Raw genomic sequence first — 14931 nt, 5'->3', positions numbered from 1 at the left:
CTGCCCTGTTCTTCAGACTGAAGGTATTTGATAGCTGGTCTGGGGAGGTCTGGCCTGTTCTTCAGACTGAAGGTATTTGATAGCTGGTCTGGGGAGGTCTGCCCTGTTCTTCAGACTGAAGGTATTTGATAGCTGGTCTGGGGAGGTCTGCCCTGTTCTTCAGACTGAAGGTATTTGATAGCTGGTCTGGGGAGGTCTGCCCTGTTCTTCAGACTGAAGGTCTGGTCTGGGGAGGTCTGCCCTGTTCTTCAGACTGTTCTTCAGACTGAAGGTATTTGATAGCTGGTCTGGGGAGGTCTGGCCTGTTCTTCAGACTGAAGGTATTTGATAGCTGGTCTGGGGAGGTCTGGCCTGTTCTTCAGACTGAAGGTATTTGATATCTGGTGTGTTAGTTAGGAAGGAAGGAAGGAAGGAAGGAAGGAAGGAAGGAAGGAAGGCACATTGAGTTTTATTATGTCACCTGATAAATACCAGATGATATTAATTACATTTGAAAAATAAACTGGATTTATAAACGGTATACAAAAGTAATAAAGTATTTGAACAACTAGTGATTTCTTGTATTTTTTATGTTAAAAGAGTGTGTAAGGGAGGAGACGACCTCTGAGACAGAAACTGCCTCTGGGGATGGACCTCACTGTTGCCTCATCACAAGCCTCAGTGACACTGGAGGTTTGGAATGTTAAAATGACCTTGTCCACTTTTAGCATACATCTATCAAGTATTATATTCGTTATAGGATTCTTCTTGTTACTTAATCTGAATGGCTTTGTTTTGTTACTGTCGATGTATTGATTTTCAGTCTCTAGAGGAAATGTGGGAGATCTGGCGAATTCAAGACGAGGCCCAGGAGAAAGTATATAATATAGCTTAGTAAATCTGTTCAGATCACACATCGGCATTCCAACACTTACTTTTTCATTATTTATTTAACTAGGCAAGTCAGTTAATAAGAACAAATTAATACTTTCAATGACGGCCTAGGAACAGTGGGTTAACTGCTTGTTCAGGGGCAGAACGACAGATTTGTACCTTGTCAGCTTGGGGATTTGAACTTGCAACCTTCTGGTTACTAGTCCAACACTCTAACCACTAGGCTACCCTGCCTCTAACCACTAGGCTACCCTGCCTCTAACCACTAGGCTACCCTGCCTCTAACCACTAGGCTACCCTGCCTCTAACCACTAGGCTACCCTGCCTCTAACCACTAGGCTACCCTGCCTCTAACCACTAGGCTGCCCTGCCTCTAACCACTAGGCTGCCCTGCCTCTAACCACTAGGCTGCCCTGCCTCTAACCACTAGGCTACCCTGCCTCTAACCACTAGGCTACCCTGCCTCTAACCACTAGGCTACCCTGCCTCTAACCACTAGGCTACCCTGCCTCTAACCACTAGGCTACCCTGCCTCCCTCATAGACAGAACAGATTCTTATTTTAGCCACTGGAGATGAAATGTTGTTGTTTTGAGGAGTGGGAGAGCAGGCCGCGGAAGGTAATGGATTTCACCAAGTTCATATCATCTGTGTATTATGTAAAGGGGTAAACGCCGCTGTTCTGTACATTACCTTGGAGATAATGGATGTGTATTATGTAAAGGGATAAACGCCGCTGTTCTGTACATTACCTTGGAGATAATGGATGTGTATTATGTAAAGGGATAAACGCAGACGTTCTGTACATTACCTTTGAGATAATGGATGTGTATTATGTAAAGGGGTAAACGCCGCTGTTCTGTACATTACCTTGGAGATAATGGATGTGTATTATGTAAAGGGGTAAACGCAGACGTTCTGTACGTTACCTTGGAGATAATGGATGTGTATTATGTAAAGGGGTAAACCCAGACGTTCTGTACGTTACCTTGGAGATAATGGATGTGTATTATGTAAAGGAGTAAACACAGACGTTCTGTATGTTACCTTGGTGATAATGGATGACAATGGATTCACTGCCTGTTTGGTTCTGTGTTCCTGCCGGGGAGATTGGTATAGCTTACCTCGTTCACTGCCGGTTTGGTTCTGTGTTCCTGCCGGGGAGATTGGTATAGCTTACCTCGTTCACTGCCTGTTTGGTTCTGTGTTCCTGCCGGGGAGATTGGTATAGCTTACCTCGTTCACTGCCTGTTTGGTTCTGTGTTCCTGCCGGGAGATTGGTATAGCTTACCTCGTTCACTGCCTGTTTGGTTCTGTGTTCCTGCCGGGGAGATTGGTATAGCTTACCTCGTTCACTGCCTGTTTGGTTCTGTGTTCCTGCCGGGGAGATTGGTATAGCTTACCTCGTTCACTGCCTGTTTGGTTCTGTGTTCCTGCCGGGGAGATTGGTATAGCTTACCTCGTTCACTGCCTGTTTGGTTCTGTGTTCCTGCCGGGGAGATTGGTATAGCTTACCTCGTTCACTGCCGGTTTGGTTCTGTGTTCCTGCCGGGGAGATTGGTATAGCTTACCTCGTTCACTGCCTGTTTGGCCGGGCGGCCAGCTCTAGGAAGAGTCTTTGTGGTTCCAAACTTCTTCCATTTTAGAATGATGGAGGCCACTGTGTTCTTGGGGACCTTCAATGCTGCAGCAATTCTTTGGTAACCTTCCCCAGATCTGTGCCTCGACACAATCCTGTCTCGGAGCTCCACAGATAATTCCTTCGACCTCATGTCTTGGTTTTTGCTGTGACATGCACTGTCAACTGTGGGACCTTATATAGACAGGCATGCCTTTCCAAATCCTGTCCAATCAATTGAATTTACCACAGGTGGACTGCAATCAAGTTGTAGAAACATCTCAAGGATGATCAATGGAAACAGGATGCACCTGAGCTCAATTTCGAGTCTCATAGCAAAGGGTCTGAATACTTATGTAAATTAGGTGCTTTACGCCACTGACCTCGTTCTCTTTCAGTCACCCACGTGGTATAACCAATGAGATGGGAGAGGCAGAACTTGCAGCGCGATCCACGTCACTCGTTGGCGCGCGGTTTGGGTTCCGTGTAAAGCATTTCACTGTTAATCTACACCTGTTGTATTCAGCGCACGTGACAAATACAATTTGATTTGATGAGCTGAAAATGACTAAATACAAAAAGAACACTAAAATACACATTAATCAGGAATGTGATCAAATCTAGATCGGATGTAGAGATCACCCTCTCGTATTACAATTGCTTTATTCAATTACAATAACTTACCTCGTGTGCAGTTTGACCACGGAGTGCGACACATTGGGAACATCTGTCATTTGTCGTATGGTCATATGACAAACTATGAGGAACTCAAGCTGCTCCTTGGTGATCGGATATCGCCTTCCCGCCAAAGGGGCTACGAAAATAAAATAAACAATACATTAGCTACAACATACACTGCTAAAAACTGTTTTAGGTTAAAAGACTAAGCGCACCATACATCATTTAGGAACAGCATTAGAGAGGTAAGCCAACCAAATGTTTTTTTTTCATTGACTTCGCTAGATATTTTGCGAAATGCGCCTCTTTCAGATTTGACACAGGAGATTTAACACAGGACAAGTAAATTATACAAAATCTCAGTCTTTACCCCACATGCCATTAAAAAAAAATGATACACATGTAACAACTTGCAGCCTTGGTTCACGTTGCTGGATGTACTTTGCCTCTTGCAGGAACTCCTCTACAACAACAATTAGATTACTGATCTGTTCTCTTCATCAATCAAATGACCGCTTGCCCACCGAAGGCTCCGCAACATGGTCTCTTCCATCTCTTCTGTCCGTGAGCAGCAATCAGAGATGGTCCATTCATAATGTTCAAGAAACTGTGCAGACAACATTCAAAATAAACACATCAACAAACAAAACCCCTCACAGTCAATTCCAAAATACATCCATACACAGGCGGAACAATCACCGACAGGATTTCATGCAAAGGCTTCGGCTGTGAAATCATGAAGATCCCCAAAAAACGTTCAGCTGCGTTCACAATAAAAACAACTCCAACTGACTCCAACTGTGCTGTACAGTTTATGACCATGCGAGGGCGCTACAATCACTATGACAAAAATCGAGTCTTGGGGTTTTATAGTATCCACCACAACTTTATGTATCATGTTTCCCTTATTCTTCGTCATGGTAACCCACGCATTGTCACTCTCTGCTATTATCTTCACAAGAAAATATATAAATAAATAAATAATTATCTTCACCAGACTAGCAGTTTAAACCAAACATCCGCCTCCGCCATCTTGCCTAGTACATTTGTACTGATCGGTGATGTTAATATACTCCATATTAATAGAATGGTAATATAGTAATATAACTACATATCAATAGAATGGTAATATAGTAATATAACTTCATATTAATAGAATGGTAATATAGTAATATAGTAATATAACTTCATATCAATAGAATGGTAATATAGTAATATAACTTCATATTAATAGAATGGTAATATAGTAATATAACTTCATATTAATAGAATAGTAATATAGTAATATAGTAATATAACTTCATATTAATATAATGGTAATATAGTAATATAGTAATATAACTTCATATTAATAGAATGGTAATATAGTAATATAGTAATATAACTTCATATTAATAGAATGGTAATATAGTAATATAGTAATATAACTTCATATTAATAGAATGGTAATATAGTAATATAGTAATATAATAGTAATAGAATGGTAATATAGTAATATAGTAATATAACTTCATATTAATATAATAGTAATATAGTAATATAACTTCATATTAATAGAATGGTAATATAGTAATATAGTAATATAACTTCATATTAATAGAATGGTAATATAGTAATATAGTAATATAACTTCATAGTAATAGAATGGTAATATAGTAATATAGTAATATAACTTCATATTAATATAATAGTAATATAGTAATATAGTAATATAACTTCATATTAATAGAATGGTAATATAGTAATATAGTAATATAACTTCATATTAATAGAATGTAATATAACTTCATATTAATAGTAATATAGTAATATAAATATAACTTCATATTAATAGAATGGTAATATTAATATAATGGTATCTATAAATAGAATAGTAATATAACTAAATATAATTCATATTAATAGAATAGAATGGTATCTGTAATATAGTAATATAAATATCATATTAATAGAATAGTAATATAAATATAGTAATATAACTTCATATTAATAGAATGGTAATATAGTAATATAGTAATATAACTTCATATTAATAGAATGGTAATATAGTAATATAGTAATATAACTTCATATTAATAGAATGGTAATATAGTAATATAGTAATATAACTTCATATTAATAGAATAGTAATATAGTAATATAGTAATATAAATATAACTTCATATTAATAGAATGGTAATATAGTAATATAGTAATATAACTTCATATTAATAGAATGGTAATATAGCAATAGGGTAATATAACTTCCTATTAATAGAATAGTAATATAGTAATATAACTTCATATTAATATAATGGTATCTGGTAAATATAGTAATATAGTAATATAACTTCATAGTAATAGAATAGTAATATAACTTCATAGTAATAGAATAGTAATATAGTAATATAGTAATATAACTTCATATTAATAGAATGGTATCTGGTAAATATAGTAATATAACTTCATAGTAATAGAATAGTAACTGATAACTATAGTGTGTTCTTAGAGCGTCTGGTTTCAGTTAAAGACATTCCACAGTCATTACAACATGAACTATGTGGGGTACTGTAACTACTACAAACACACACACACACACACACACACACACACACACACACACACACACACACGCACACACGCACACACACACACAGGGGGGATGAAAAACACTACTACAGAACCTAAACATGACCAGCTGGGGGAGAGATAGAAGGAGAGAGACAGAGAGACAGAGAATGAGAGAGTGAGAGGGAGAGTCTATTGTTCTTGTGAAAGGAATTTGGACACATTATTGTGAACTGATTCTGTTTCTTCACTAACTACAAGAGAAGGAGAGGAGATGAGCAGTCCTACATCCTCAAACACACACAAGTGGCGACGCCACGCCTCCTAACCTCCATAAACTCCTTTTCAGATACAGAGGTAAAAACAGAGAGAGAGAGAGAGGTAAAGAGAGAGAGGTAGAGAGAGAGAGAGGTAGAGAGAGACAGAGAGAGAAGTAGAGAGAGAGAGAGAGGGAGAGAGGTAAAGAGAGGTAACGAGAGAGAGAGAGAGAGAGAGAGAGAGCAGAAAAGAGAGAGAGAAAGAGAGGAAGAGAGAGATATGGTGAGTAATAAGGATGATTAGGTGAAAGGCTTGTCTCCATCTAAACACATCTTAAATTGCAATGTGTGTGTATATGTGGTGTGAGCTTATTCACAACTTCTGTTTGCTTGCTTGCAGCTGTGTGTTGTCTGACCTTGCTGGTGACCTCATACTCCAGCTGTGTGTTGTCTGACCTTTCTGGTGACCTCATACTCCAGCTGTGTGTTGTCTGACCTTGCTGGTGACCTCATACTCCAGCTGTGTGTTGTCTGACCTTGCTGGTGACCTCATTACTCCAGCTGTGTGTTGTCTGACCTTTCTGGTGACCTCATACTCCAGCTGTGTGTTGTCTGACCTTGTGGTGACCTCATACTCCAGCTGTGTGTTGTCTGACCTTGCTGGTGACCTCATACTCCAGCTGTGTGTTGTCTGACCTTGCTGGTGACCTCATACTCCAGCTGTGTGTTGTCTGACCTTTCTGGTGACCTCATACTCCAGCTGTGTGTTGTCTGACTTTGCTGGTGACCTCATACTCCAGCTGTGTGTTGTCTGACCTTGCTGGTGACCTCATACTCCAGCTGTGTGTTGTCTGACCTTGCTGGTGACCTCATACTCCAGCTGTGTGTTGTCTGACCTTGCTGGTGACCTCATACTCCAGCTGTGTGTTGTCTGACCTTGCTGGTGACCTCATACTCCAGCTGTGTGTTGTCTGACCTTGCTGGTGAACTCATACTCCAGCGGTGTGTTGTCTGACCTTTCTGGTGACCTCATACTCCAGCTGTGTGTTGTCTGACCTTGCTGGTGACCTCATACTCCAGCTGTGTGTTGTCTGACTTTGCTGGTGACCTCATACTCCAGCTGTGTGTTGTCTGACCTTGCTGGTGACCTCATACTCCAGCTGTATGTTGTCTGACCTTGCTGGTGACCTCATACTCCAGCTGTGTGTTGTCTGACCTTGCTGGTGACCTCATACTCCAGCTGTGTGTTGTCTGACCTTGCTGGTGACCTCATGCTCCAGCTGTGTGTTTTCTGACCTTGCTGGTGACCTCATACTCCAGCTGTGTGTTGTCTGACCTTGCTGGTGACCTCATACTCCAGCTGTGTGTTGTCTGACCTTGCTGGTGACCTCATACTCCAGCTGTGTGTTGTCTGACCTTGCTGGTGACCTCATACTCCAGATGTTTGAAGAACAGCAGACTCTTCTTCTCTGGGACCAGATCCACCTGGCCAACATCGACAACATTAAAACCTCTCTAGGTTATGTAGGGACCTGTCCCACCTGGCCAACATCGACAACATTAAAACCTCTCTAGGGTATGTAGGGACACTAGACACTACATTAACCTCTCTAGGGTATGTAGGGACCTGTCCCACCTGGCCAACATCGACAACATTAAAACCTCTCTAGGGTATGTAGGGACACTAGACACTACATTAACCTCTCTAGGGTATGTAGGGACCTGTCCCACCTGGCCAACGTCCAGTGAGATTACGGAGCACCAAATTCAAATACAGAAATGCTCATTGTAAAAATTCAGAAAAGATACAACTATTAAACATAGGTTTAAAGATGAACCTCTTGTAAATCTAACCAAGGTGTCAGATTACAGACACCTGACGGCAGTATCCAATTATTTTTATTGTGTAGGAAACATTTCTAAAATCCTCTTCTTTACTTTGTCATTATGGTGTATTGTGATGTCATTATGGGGTATTGTGATGTCATTATGGGGTATTGTGGTATTGTGTGTACTTTTATCAAATCAACGTTTATTTGTCACGTGCGCCAAATACAACAGGTGAAATGCTTACTTACAGGCTCTAACCAACAGTGCAAATGAGAGGATGAGGGAAAAAAACACGTTTTATCAATTTTATTATTAGGCTTTAACGTAACAAAATGTGGAAACAGTCAAGGGGTCTGAATATTCTCTGAATGCACTGTATCAGTATCTTTGGCGAAATCCTCTTCTGTCTGTGTCATGACGTTTTCCATGAAACAGCAATGACTTTCCATATGAAGTGCGCACAGCTTTACCTTGAAATGAACACACAAGCTATGTATACACACAATAACACCCTGGAGTTAGGCTAGTCAGTGAGTGCGTTTACATGCACAATAATAATAAGATATTATTAAACTGATTATGGGGTATTTATCTGAAGAGTGAAAACCGTAGAAGAAGCACTCTTATCGTGATCTGCGTAAAACCTGCGCAGCAACGACGCTCATAAACGAACATCAATGTATTTCTGCTCCGCTACAATTGTTGTGTTGTTGCTAGACTACTGATGCCAGAGAAATAGCCGGAGAAACAACATCAAAGGAATTATGAAAGAAGACTATTAAATTAGATTTCCATTTCTGCATCGTTTATCCCCGAGCAACGGTGTAATACGAGAGATTGTAGGTGTCTGATGTGCTCGTAACGAAATCTAAAATAATCGCTTGGGGTATGCTATAGCTGCGAGGCTATTGTTGCTTTCGTGTCGTTTTGAGGACAGGCATTTGATTATGTTTTGATCTCAAAGTAAGAGGTGTTTATTTGATTTTATATCTCTACCAAATGCTTGTTTTTCCCCGCAGCTATAGCTAAGGCAAACGTGTCAACGTAGCGAAATGAAGCACAGGAAAATGACAAGAACACGCAAGGAGAGGTTCTCCAACTGTCAAATTTCTCCAAAGAGAGATTAGTTTATCATTTTATAATCTGTATCCAACTTCAACGATGTCTCTCGTGGCCAGCGACATCCCGACGGACGAAGACCTAGAAGATCTGGTGTGTTGTTTTACGACTTTACTGATGTAGTTATCTACTGTAGTACTACTTCTGTAGATTGGATACTGTTTTAGTTATCTACTGTAATACTACTTCTGTAGATTGGATACTGTTTTAGTTATCTACTGTAATACTACTTCTGTAGATTGGATACTGTTTTAGTTATCTACTGTAGTACTACTTCTGTAGATTGGATACTGTTTTAGTTATCTACTGTAGTACTACTTCTGTAGATTGGATACTGTTTTAGTTATCTACTGTAGTACTACTTCTGTAGATTGGATACTGTTTTAGTTAGCCTCTGTAGTACTACTTCTGTAGATTGGATACTGTTTTAGTTATCTACTGTAGTACTACTTCTGTAGATTGGATACTGTTTTAGTTAGCCTCTGTAGTACTACTTCTGTAGATTGGATACTGTTTTAGTTAGCCTCTGTAGTACTACTTCTGTAGATTGGATACTGTTTTAGTTAGCCTCTGTAGTACTACTTCTGTAGATTGGATACTGTTTTAGTTAGCCTCTGTAATACTACTTCTGTAGATTGGATACTGTTTTAGTTAGCCTCTGTAGTACTACTTCTGTAGATTGGATACTGTTTTAGTTATCTACTGTAGTACTACTTCTGTAGATTGGATACTGTTTTAGTTAGCCTCTGTAGTACTACTTCTGTAGATTGGATACTGTTTTCGTTATCTACTGTAGTACTACTTATGTAGATTGGATACTGTTTTAGTTAGCCTCTGTAGTACTACTTCTGTAGATTGGATACTGTTTTAGTTATCTACTGTAGTACTACTTCTGTAGATTGGATACTGTTTTAGTTAGCCTCTGTAATACTACTTCTGTAGATTGGATACTGTTTTAGTTAGCCTCTGTAGTACTACTTCTGTAGATTGGATACTGTTTTAGTTAGCCTCTGTAGTACTACTTCTGTAGATTGGATACTGTTTTAGTTAGCCTCTGTAGTACTACTTCTGTAGATTGGATACTGTTTTAGTTATCTACTGTAGTACTACTTCTGTAGATTGGATACTGTTTTAGTTATCTACTGTAGTACTACTTCTGTAGATTGGATACTGTTTTAGTTATCTCTGTAGTACTACTTCTGTAGATTGGATACTGTTTTCGTTATCTACTGTAGTACTACTTATGTAGATTGGATACTGTTTTAGTTAGCCTCTGTAGTACTACTTCTGTAGATTGGATACTGTTTTAGTTATCTACTGTAGTACTACTTCTGTAGATTGGATACTGTTTTAGTTAGCCTCTGTAGTACTACTTCTGTAGATTGGATACTGTTTTAGTTAGCCTCTGTAGTACTACTTCTGTAGATTGGATACTGTTTTAGTTAGCCTCTGTAGTACTACTTCTGTAGATTGGATACTGTTTTAGTTAGCCTCTGTAGTACTACTTCTGTAGATTGGATACTGTTTTAGTTATCTACTGTAGTACTACTTCTGTAGATTGGATACTGTTTTAGTTATCTACTGTAGTACTACTTCTGTAGATTGGATACTGTTTTAGTTAGCCTCTGTAGTACTACTTCTGTAGATTGGATACTGTTTTAGTTCTACTGTAGTACTACTTCTGTAGATTGGATACTGTTTTAGTTAGCCTCTGTAATACTACTTCTGTAGATTGGATACTGTTTTAGTTATCTACTGTAGTACTACTTCTGTAGATTGGATACTGTTTTAGTTATCTACTGTAGTACTACTTCTGTAGATTGGATACTGTTTTAGTTAGCCTCTGTAATACTACTTCTGTAGATTGGATACTGTTTTAGTTAGCCTCTGTAATACTACTTCTGTAGATTGGATACTGTTTTAGTTATCTACTGTAATACTACTTCTGTAGATTGGATACTGTTTTAGTTAGCCTCTGTAATACTACTTCTGTAGATTGGATACTGTTTTAGTTATCTACTGTAGTACTACTTCTGTAGATTGGATACTGTTTTAGTTAGCCTCTGTAGTACTACTTCTGTAGATTGGATACTGTTTTTAGTTAGCCTCTGTAATACTACTTCTGTAGATTGGATACTGTTTTAGTTAGCCTCTGTAATACTACTTCTGTAGATTGGATACTGTTTTAGTTAGCCTCTGTAGTACTACTTCTGTAGATTGGATACTGTTTTAGTTAGCCTCTGTAGTACTACTTCTGTAGATTGGATACTGTTTTAGTTAGCCTCTGTAATACTACTTCTGTAGATTGGATACTGTTTTGCGACATCACCGTGACAGCAGTTATTGTCCTGCTACTCTATTAGCCTACAGTAAGTTGTATAGATAGACTCACTAACTAATTCTCCTCTCCTTGTTTCCAAGGTTGAGGATGGACTTTCTCTTGCTACCTACATATCAGACTCTGGAAAGGTGAGATGACTTTCTGTTCCCCCGTGTGTATGTGTGTGTGTGTGTGTGTGTGTGTGTGTGTGTGTGTGTGTGTGTGTCTAACCCTTGTTTTGTGTCTCAACAGAAAGCCAGGAAAAAGAAGCTGTCTGGTAAACCTCCCCCTTCTCCCAGTAAGACCAGCTATCATCTACAATACATCTGACTTTAAACTTCAAATTCACCTCCATTGCTTTTACCACCCTAACTTTGTTGTGTCTGTGTGTGTGTGTGTGTGTGTGTGTGCAGGGTCTCCGTATCTCTCCAGTATGGATGTGAACCAGAGGAGATCAGCGGTGTCAGCTTGGAGGCCCCTGAGAGGAACTCTGGTGGAGAGGGGGGAGGCCCTAGGGGGGAGAGGTGACACTCTGTTGGAGAGGGGTGAGGCAGCTCGGACCCCCAGAGAGAACTTTCTGGCTTCGCTAAGCAACGGGCACGGTGGGTACCATGGAGATATAAACAGAACTTTATCACCGTAGAAAACAGCTCTTTACTAACATACCAATGTTCTACAGAGAGACAACTCTATTCCTAAACCTCCATAGAAACCAGAGAGACAACTCTATTCCTAAACCTCCATAGAAACCAGAGAGACAACTCTATTCCTAAACCTCCATAGAAACCAGAGAGACAACTCTATTCCTAAACCTCCATAGAAACCAGAGAGACAACTCTATTCCTAAACCTCCATAGAAACCAGAGAGACAACTCTATTCCTAAACCTCCATAGAAACCAGAGAGACAACTCTATTCCTAAACCTCCATAGAAACCAGAGAGACAACTCTATTCCTAAACCTCCATAGAAACCAGAGAGACAACTCTATTCCTAAACCTCCATAGAAACCAGAGAGACAACTCTATTCCTAAACCTCCATAGAAACCAGAGAGACAACTCTATTCCTAAACCTCCATAGAAACCAGAGAGACAACTCTATTCCTAAACCTCCATAGAAACCAGAGACAACTCTATTCCTAAACCTCCATAGAAACCAGAGAGACAACTCTATTCCTAAACCTCCATAGAAACCAGAGAGACAACTCTATTCCTAAACCTCCATAGAAACCAGAGAGACAACTCTATTTCTAAACCTCCATAGAAACCAGAGAGACAACTCTATTCCTAAACCTCCATAGGGACACACAGTTATTCAGCCAGTGTGATATCTTGTTGCATGTTATTCCAGCTGACAGCTTGTAGTGTTTTGTTGACCCTAGTGATATGTCTTGCTCAGAGGGGAACCATGTATTTCACAACATTATTCATTATAGGTCTACCATTGTATTAAAAATGTTATTCTCTTTCTCTCTCTCTCTGTCCCTCTCTCGCTCCCCTCTCCATCCCTCCTTCCCGCCCTCCCCATCCCCCTTCATTCCTCTCTCTCTCTTTCTATTTCTCTAGGTCTGTCCCAGTCTCTGAGAGTTGACTTTGACATGACACACACCTCAACCTCTCTCTCCTCTCTCTCTAGGTCTGTCCCAGTCTCTGAGAGTTGACTTTGACACGACACACACCTCAGCCTCTCTCTCCTCTCTCTCCTCTCTCTCTAGGTCTGTCCCAGTCTCTGAGAGTTGACTTTGACACAACACACACCTCAGCCTCTCTCTCCTCTCTCTCTCTCTCTCTCTCTCTCTCTCTGGGTCTGTCCCAGTCTCTGAGAGTTGACTTTGACACAACACACACCTCAGCCTCTCTCTCCTCTATCTCCTCTCTCTCTAGGTCTGTCCCAGTCTCTGAGAGTTGACTTTGACACAACACACACCTCAGCCTCTCTCTCCTCTCTCTCTCCTCTCTCTCTAGGTCTGTCCCAGTCTCTGAGAGTTGACTTTGACACAACACACACCTCAGCCTCTCTCCCCCCTCTCTCTCCTCTCTCTCTAGGTCTGTCCCAGTCTCTGAGTTGACTTTGACACAACACACACCTCAGCCTGTCTCTCCTCTCTCTCTAGGTCTGTCCCAGTCTCTGAGAGTTGACTTTGACACAACACACACCTCAGCCTCTCTCTCCTCTCTCTCCTTTCTCTCTAGGTCTGTCCCAGTCTCTGAGAGTTGACTTTGACACAACACACACCTCAGCCTCTCTCTCCTCTCTCTCTCCTCTCTCTCTAGGTCTGTCCCAGTCTCTGAGAGTTGACTTTGACACAACACACACCTCATCCTGTCTCTCCTCTCTCTCTAGGTCTGTCCCAGTCTCTGAGAGTTGACTTTGACACAACACACACCTCAGCCTCTCTCTCCTCTCTCTCTCGATCTGTCCCAGTCTCTGAGAGTTGACTTTGACACAACACACACCTCAGCCTCTCTCTCCTCTCTCTCCTCTCTCTCTCTCTCTAGGTCTGTCCCAGTCTCTGAGAGTTGACTTTGACACAACACACACCTCAGCCTCTCTCTCCTCTCTCTCTCCTCTCTCTCTAGGTCTGTCCCAGTCTCTGAGAGTTGACTTTGACACAACACACACCTCAGCCTGTCTCTCCTCTCTCTCTCTCTAGGTCTGTCCCAGTCTCTGAGAGTTGACTTTGACACAACACACACCTCAGCCTCTCTCTCCTCTCTCTCCTCTCTCCTCTCTCTCTTTGAGGTCTGGTCCCCAGTCTCTGAGAGTTGACTTTGACACAACACACACCTCAGCCTCTCTCTCCTCTCTCTCTCTCTCCTCTAGGTCTGTCCCAGTCTCTGAGAGTTGACTTTGACACAACACACACCTCAGCCTGTCTCTCCTCTCTCTCTCTCTAGGTCTGTCCCAGTCTCTGAGAGTTGACTTTGACACAACACACACCTCAGCCTCTCTCTCATGTCTCTCCTCTCTCTCTAGGTCTGTCCCAGTCTCTGAGAGTTGACTTTGACACAACACACACCTCAGCCTCTCTCTCATGTCTCTCCTCTCTCTCTAGGTCTGTCCCAGTCTCTGAGAGTTGACTTTGACACAACACACACCTCAGCCTGTCTCTCCTCTTCTCCCTGCACTCCAGAGTATCTCCAACAGGCTCTTGGCATTAAGAAACCCAAACACCTGCACTCCTCATCCAATGGTGTGTGTTCTGTGTGCATGTGTGTGTGTGTGCTGCGTGGTTCTGTGTATTATATTCTATGTGCATGTGTGTGCGCGCTGTGCGTGCATACATCCGAGTGTGTGTGTGTGTGTGTTATTCTACAGTGTAACAGTTATTATACAGTCATTCTACAGTTATTCTACAGTGTAACAGTTATTCTACAGTTATTCTACAGTTATTCTACAGTGTAACAGTTATTCTACAGTGTAACAGTTATTCTACAGTTATTCTACAGTGTAACAGTTATTCTACAGTGTAACAGTTCTTCTACAGTTATTCTACAGTGTAACAGTTATTATACAGTCATTCTACAGTTATTCTACAGTGTAACAGTTATTCTACAGTTATTCTACAGTTATTATTCTACAGTGTAACAGTTATTCTACAGTGTAACAGTTATTATACAGTCATTCTACAGTTATTCTACAGTGTAACAGTTATTCTACAGTTATTCTACAGTGTAACAGTTATTCTACA

The 14931-nt window shown here is 40.6% G+C and overlaps 2 protein-coding genes across 10 annotated transcripts in view; one reads left to right on the top strand and one right to left on the bottom strand.

Moving 5' to 3' along the window:
* LOC115117214 (zinc finger protein 664-like) overlaps window positions 1–14931 on the bottom strand; it is a 440815-nt gene that overhangs the window by 117138 nt on the left and 308746 nt on the right. The window lies entirely within an intron of this gene.
* Window positions 8454–14931, top strand: part of iqce (IQ motif containing E) — a 17706-nt gene continuing 11228 nt past the window's right edge. The window contains exons 1-5 of the mRNA XM_065000991.1: window positions 8454–9014; window positions 11343–11390; window positions 11494–11539; window positions 11655–11843; window positions 14296–14433. Coding sequence (XP_064857063.1) covers window positions 8964–9014; window positions 11343–11390; window positions 11494–11539; window positions 11655–11843; window positions 14296–14433 — 472 coding nt within the window. The 5' untranslated portion in view covers window positions 8454–8963. The remainder of the gene's footprint in view (window positions 9015–11342; window positions 11391–11493; window positions 11540–11654; window positions 11844–14295; window positions 14434–14931) is intronic.

Source organism: Oncorhynchus nerka, linkage group LG15 (assembly GCF_034236695.1).
Source record: "Oncorhynchus nerka isolate Pitt River linkage group LG15, Oner_Uvic_2.0, whole genome shotgun sequence".
NCBI classification, from domain to species: Eukaryota; Metazoa; Chordata; class Actinopteri; order Salmoniformes; family Salmonidae; genus Oncorhynchus; species Oncorhynchus nerka.
Note: the sequence above shows the minus strand (reverse complement) of the source record. Positions and strands in the feature narration are given on the sequence as shown.